This window comes from Sapajus apella, unplaced genomic scaffold (assembly GCF_009761245.1).
Source record: "Sapajus apella isolate SASKATOON/1434 unplaced genomic scaffold, GSC_monkey_1.0 scaffold4093, whole genome shotgun sequence".
NCBI classification, from domain to species: Eukaryota; Metazoa; Chordata; class Mammalia; order Primates; family Cebidae; genus Sapajus; species Sapajus apella.
This window is the reverse complement of record NW_022441019.1, coordinates 1-6,106: the sequence shown is the minus strand read 5'-3', so window position 1 is coordinate 6,106 and position 6,106 is coordinate 1. Positions and strand designations below refer to the sequence as shown.

Sequence of the window (6,106 nt, the reverse complement as noted above, 5' to 3'; positions counted from 1 at the left end):
TCAAAAAAAAAAAAAAAAAAAAGGTGTACTTAAAAAATAATTAAACCAGAGACACCTAAATCATACTCAGACTGGAAATAGCAACCTTTTGCTTTGTAATTCTATTGTCTGGTAAAGAATACTTCTAAGGCATTTAGAAATATGCACTGTGGACAGGTGCAGTGGCTAATGCCTATAATCCCAGCATTCTTGGAGGCTGAGGTGGGAGAGTCACTTGAGCCCAGAAGTTTGAGGCCAGCTTGGGCAACATAATAAGATCTCATTTCTACAAAAAAAAGTAAAAACTAGATGGGCATGGTGGTATATGCCTATAGTCCCAGCTACTCAGGAGGCTGGGGTGGGAGAATTGTTTGAGCCTGGAAGGTTGAGGCTACAGTGAGCTGTGATCTTGCCACTACACTCCAGCCTGGGTGACAGGGTGAGACTCTGTCTCAAAAAAACAAAACAAAACAAAACAAACCCACACACACACACACACACACACACACACACACACACACACACACGTATTGTATCTTTGAACATATGAGCTTAAGTGAATTTGAAAAATTAGACATCGAACCCTAAAGACAAACATAAATAGGTAAAAATAATACACTTGAACAGTAAGAGGTGGTCAAAATGGTCTTACAATCAGGTTTACTTAACAAGGAGAAAGGCTCAAATGTGTTCTAGTTAATATCTATGATGCTAAAATAATCTATAAGCAAAAACTAGCCCAAGTTACAAACCAGGAAATAATTTCTGAGAACTAGTTAATGTTCATACTATTTCCCAAGAACTACTTATTTTCTATAAACTTAACTCATTGCACATGCTCATTAAAGTTAATGCCAATTTAAGAAGCTTAATCATTAAAAATGTATTTAAACATGAAGTGATGTGATCATAGCTCACTGCAAGCTCAAACTCCTGGGCTCAAGTGATCCTCCTGCCTCAGCCTCTCAAGTAGCTGGAACTATGGGTGCACACCACCATGCCCTGCTAATTTAAAAATATTTTTTTAGTAGAGACAATGTTTCATTGTTGCCCAGGCTGGTTTCAAACTCCTGGGCTCAAGGGATCCTCCTGCCTCAGTCTCCCAAAGTGTTGGGATTATAGGTATGAGCCACTGTGTCTGACTAGTTTTATTTTTAAAATTAATATTAAAACCATAAGCAGACAGCATTTTTACACATATCATTTGGTGTTTTTATTACTATGTCACTTACTTCTTGAATCTCTTTTTTTCATTTCTTGTGCTAAAGCAATGTCAAAATGTGCACTGTTAGCATTCTCACATTGGTTAATTATCCTACAGACACATTCAGCAGCAAAGACTCTAGTAGCCCATTGGGGATTGGTAAAAGGATGGGATTTTTCATCATGTCTGGTGGTCAGGACTGAGGCATCATCCCCTTTATCTCCTTCTTCTTCTTGCATTGTATCCACACAAGTTAGAGCTGTAAAATCTTTTATTGAAGGAGAACAAATGTAATTATAATCAATTGAAATATATATATATATATATATTTATATTAAAAGGAACACAAAAATGACTTCAAATTCAGACTAGAATTGGTATTGATCAATTATCAATTGCTATTGATCAGACTTTTTTAAAACAATATCAAATAATTAGGTCTAATAACTGCAGTTGTCTAAAAGAGATGCTTTAATAACTGTTCCAGGTCAAAATAACAAAGCTGTTATTAACCCCCGGCATGCAGATGGATGTACTTAAGTAAACTCAAAATTCTCTAGTAGGAAGTATGTATGGGATACATTGGGAAGGCTGTTTTAACTCTGGAGCCTTGCATGGATTTAAGAAGGTTCCTGAATCTACTCAAACTGTCTGAAAATATTTTTCTTAGGATAGACCCATTGCTATTATTACAGTATCAAATTTGTACTGATAGCTAGAGTCATTGAGTAGTGAATTATCTCCTCTAGTTATTAACTGTTAAACTTACCAACTGTTTACGAACTGAAAATGGAACTAATGCTATGAAACAAACCAAACTGCTTTTCTTATATCATCCCATATATCAACATTTTTTGAATGTTAGAATAGCAAAGATGTCATAAATAAGGTTAAGGCAAAGTTAACAGAGCCTGGAAGGTGTTTTCCTGAGAAGGTATGGCGCCAAACCACAGAAGATGAAGAATTAATGGCAAGATAAAATAGAGCAAGCTAAGGGAATATGAATGTAAAATTTAAAAAAGTTAAGTGAGACATCAGAAAAGTGTAATGAGTCTATCTATGCACATATATATGTTCTTTTTTTTTTTTTTAAACAAGATCTTGCTCTGTTACACAATCATGGCTCACTGTAGCCTAGAATACCTGGACTCAGGCAACATTTTCTTTTAAAGAAGTCCTTGCAATTTCTTGAGTAGTGGGGACAGAAGAGAGAATTAGAGAAATAAAACATGTATAATGTAATAGTTGAAACAGCAGGTATAATCACTGGAGGAACCAATAAGAATCAAGATAGAATGAGGAGAATACAAAACATTCCAGGGATTTTATGTTAACTTTTTTCCTATCACACAATTCATACATGAGAGCTACCTTAAATTTTAAGGCTTGGGCAATAGAGTTGGGAGCACTGAACTACAGTGGAAAGCTTGTGGATTTTAAAAGTTATGTAGGCATAGGACTGAATCTGTCTATGTCTTCAGGTTGGTTACCTCTCTGGGCCTGTTTTCTATAAACAGAATAAAATTGCCTATGCACAGGATGACTTAAAAGATTAAATCAGGTAAATTACGTACAGTTCTTGGAAAAGAACTGCTTTTCTCTTCTTTATTCCTCTTATTTATTTTCTCTCTTACCCCAAGGATACAGGATACAAATATTAAAGATTTGCAAATACTTTCTCATGAACAATTATCTTGCATTACTAAAGACATTACAGCAATAACACTGTTTTCTAATACTATTTGAAATTAACATTATATGTAGCAAACCTGGCTTGCTCAAAATGTGTAACTTTTGGAGAATTTTCTCTTACGGTGACTAAACAATTTCATATAATGTGTGGCATGGGGTGAGTATGTATGTATGTATGTATGTATGTATGTATGTATGTTTGTATGTAGAGACAGGGTCTGACTCTATTGCCCAGGCCGGAGTGCAGTGGTGTGATACTGGCTCACCGCAACCTCTGCCTCTCGGGCTCAAGCAATTCTCCTATCTTAGCCTCCTGAGTAGCTAGGACTACAGGCGTGAGGTGTAGTCCTAGCCCAGTGAATGGCCTGCCTTAGCCTCCCAAAGTGCTGGGATTACAGGCACAAGCCACTGCAGCTGGTCTCAAATATTTATTGTATGTATGAACAGAAATGATGGGGACAATATAAATCAAGTCCCACCTTTTACGGCATAAATAATAACTCTACTTTTTGGTTTTACATAGGAAAGTCATCTAAGACAGCAAAAGGGAAAAAAAGCAGGCTTAAGTATTGGATCTATACTGCTCAAATTAAAGAGAATTTTAAAACACTAGAAATATAATCTTCATTTGAAGAAAGAAACAATCAGACAATCAGAAGCCAGCTAGACAAGACTGATGAGTTCTCAGTGGTAAACAATTTTACGTAAAGTCTTAAATTTCAATTTTATTATTTAACTGATAATGACCAATGCTTACCAGCTGATGCAGCAAGTACATCTTTACAAAGCTTTAACCAAAGGGAGAGTTTTTCCACAGCCATAGATGTAAGCATATAATTCAAAGTCTCTTTGATATCATGGCATAATTTGTCATCTGTCTCTTTGTCTAGCAAGATCAATAATGCCCCCTCAAGGCCAACTTCTCTGATGTTAGCATCTGACAAGAAGAAAAACAATGATCTAAGTAATATAGAAAGCAGAACTACCATATCAGAAGCTCACAAATTCAGTAGTTATTCAAATAGTAGATAAAAATATATATTAAAAAACTAGCCCAAATACTGCGTTTTAATCTACCAAGATCCATTTTAGTTCACACTTGAATTCTGTTGAATTTTGGGATTATTTATGATCCTATATAGCCGTATTTTATGCAATGTCATTGAAAGGAAAGTATTAAGAATTATTATGTTTTCTTTTTTTTTTTTTTTTTTTTTTTTTTTGAGACGGGAGTTTCACTCATGTTACCCAGGCTGGAGTGCAATGGCGCGATCTCGGCTCACCGCAACCTCCGCCTCCTGGGTTCAGGCAATTCTCCTGCCTCAGCCTCCTGAGTAGCTGGGATTATAGGCACGCACCACCATGCCCAGCTAATTTTTTGTATTTTTAGTAGAGAAGGGGTTTCACCATGTTGACCAGGATGGTCTCGATCTCTTGACCTCATGATCCACCCGCCTCGGCCTCCCAAAGTGCTGGGATTACAGGCTTGAGCCACCGCGCCCGGCCAGTGTACTTTCTATATATGGATTATACTGGTGATATGTTAGCAGATACACACTCATTTATGAGGTGACATCCCAATTAGGTTCATAGACAGATCTCTTCCCTCTTTTCCTCCCTCCCTTCCTTCCTTCCTTTCTCTCTTTCCCCCTTTCTTTTAAACTTTCCCATCCTCAGACAGTTTCACAGACTTTTTTTTTTTTTTTTGAGACAGTGCCTGGATCTGTCACCCAGGCTGGAGTGTAGTGGCACAATCTCAGCTCACTGTAACCTCTGTCTCCTAAGCTCAAGTGATTCTCCCACCTCAGCCTGAGACTACAGGTACACACCACCATGCCAGCTAGTTTTATTATTTTTGGTACAGATGGGGTTTCACCATGTTGCCCAGTCTTGGATTCCTGGTAGCTCAAGGCTACCCACCTGCTTCAGCCTCCCAAAGTGCTGGGATTACAGGTATGAGCCACTGCGCCTGGTCTTATGGACTTTTTATCTGTGTGTTTAATAATAAAATTCTCTAACAGAAAGTGCTTACATTGGCTTGATACTGTTCCAGAATCACATGACCTGGAAACTCTGGTTCTGGAACAGTTGCAAATCGCCGAATAACAACTAACAGCATTTCAAGGCCAGAAAGACGGAGATGGTCATTGTGATCTGTGGCAGCCATAAAAGCCATGCGAATTATGTCAGCAAGATGCAACACCAAAAAATCACCTATACGATTAAAAAACATATTGGGAGAAAAGATGATTAGAAAATATCAAAAAAAATGTGCTGGAACTAAGACTTACATTAAGTGATAATCTTTCCTCCTCTAATTTTATAACCTAGACTTTAAGTACCTCTGACTTGATAAACTGTTTTTATTGTTTGTTAACTACATACTTTAAAGCTGGATTTAATGTACACTGCAAATACACAAAAAAACTGTTCCAAAGCTAATAATTATATACAGCTACTCAGGGCAGAATTAGCACCTTTCAAGAGTCCTAATAGTATCTTCAATAAAAATTTTATTCAGATTTTATGATAATAATACATTAGTTGGTACTGAGGAGACTTTGGGCTTTGATTAATAAAGCAGAAATTTATTCTCTTTATGTCAAGTTGAAGCGAAGATGTAATGTTCCTTTAAAAAAAAAAAGTTTTACGTGGCTCTCTGTATCAACTACAGTGTCTTATTTATACATATCTTGCCAAATACACAAATGAGGGGAGCATAAAGAATATTTCTAGCTGTAGAAATGACAAATGAGAATTCCTTTCATTCCTATAACACATTGTTTGGTATAATAAATCTCCTGTGGAGTAATATAAGAAAATTGTTTAACAGAAGAAATCAACATATCTTAGTAAATGCCAATTACAACTTTAACTGAGAGCACAGGAATCAGTAAGTATCTACTGCATGTAAATTTTATAAACTGTACAGAGCTCATCACGAATAGGAGACTCAAAAAAGGTGTACTTAGGGCCGGGCGCGGTGGCTCAAGCCTGTAATCCCAGCACTGTGGGAGGCCGAGGCGGGTGGATCACAAAGTCAAGAGATCGAGACCATCCTGGTCAACACGGTGAAACCCCGTCTCTACTAAAAATACAAAAAATTAGCTGGGCATGGTGACGCGTGCCTGTAATCCCAGCTACTCAGGAGGCTGAGGCAGGAGAATTGCCTGAACCCGGGAGGCGGAGGTTGCGGTGAGCCGAGATCGCGCCATTGCACTCCAGCCTGGG

At 37.5% G+C, this 6,106-nt stretch overlaps 1 protein-coding gene across 1 annotated transcript; it reads right to left on the bottom strand.

Moving 5' to 3' along the window:
* Window positions 1-1,087: 1,087 nt before the first annotated feature.
* On the bottom strand, window positions 1,088-4,073 carry LOC116547671 (HEAT repeat-containing protein 5A-like). Its single transcript, XM_032273540.1, has 2 exons — window positions 3,633-4,073; window positions 1,088-1,451 (listed from the first exon to the last, which is right to left on the bottom strand). The coding sequence occupies exons 1-2, from the start codon at window positions 3,862-3,864 to the stop codon at window positions 1,204-1,206; spliced, it is 480 nt and encodes a 159-aa protein (XP_032129431.1). The 5' UTR covers window positions 3,865-4,073; the 3' UTR covers window positions 1,088-1,203.
* Window positions 4,074-6,106: the final 2,033 nt, after the last annotated feature.

What these genes read in the sequence shown, in the direction of transcription:
- LOC116547671 (XM_032273540.1), bottom strand. Translation starts at nt 3,864, where the DNA reads ATGGTAGTTCTGCTTTCTATATTACTTAGATCATTGTTTTTCTTCTTG. An exon ending in TGTACTTGCTGCATCAGCTG is followed by an intron (nt 1,452 to 3,632) that starts GTAAGCATTGGT and finishes CTTCAATAAAAG; the next exon opens with ATTTTACAGCTCTAACTTGT.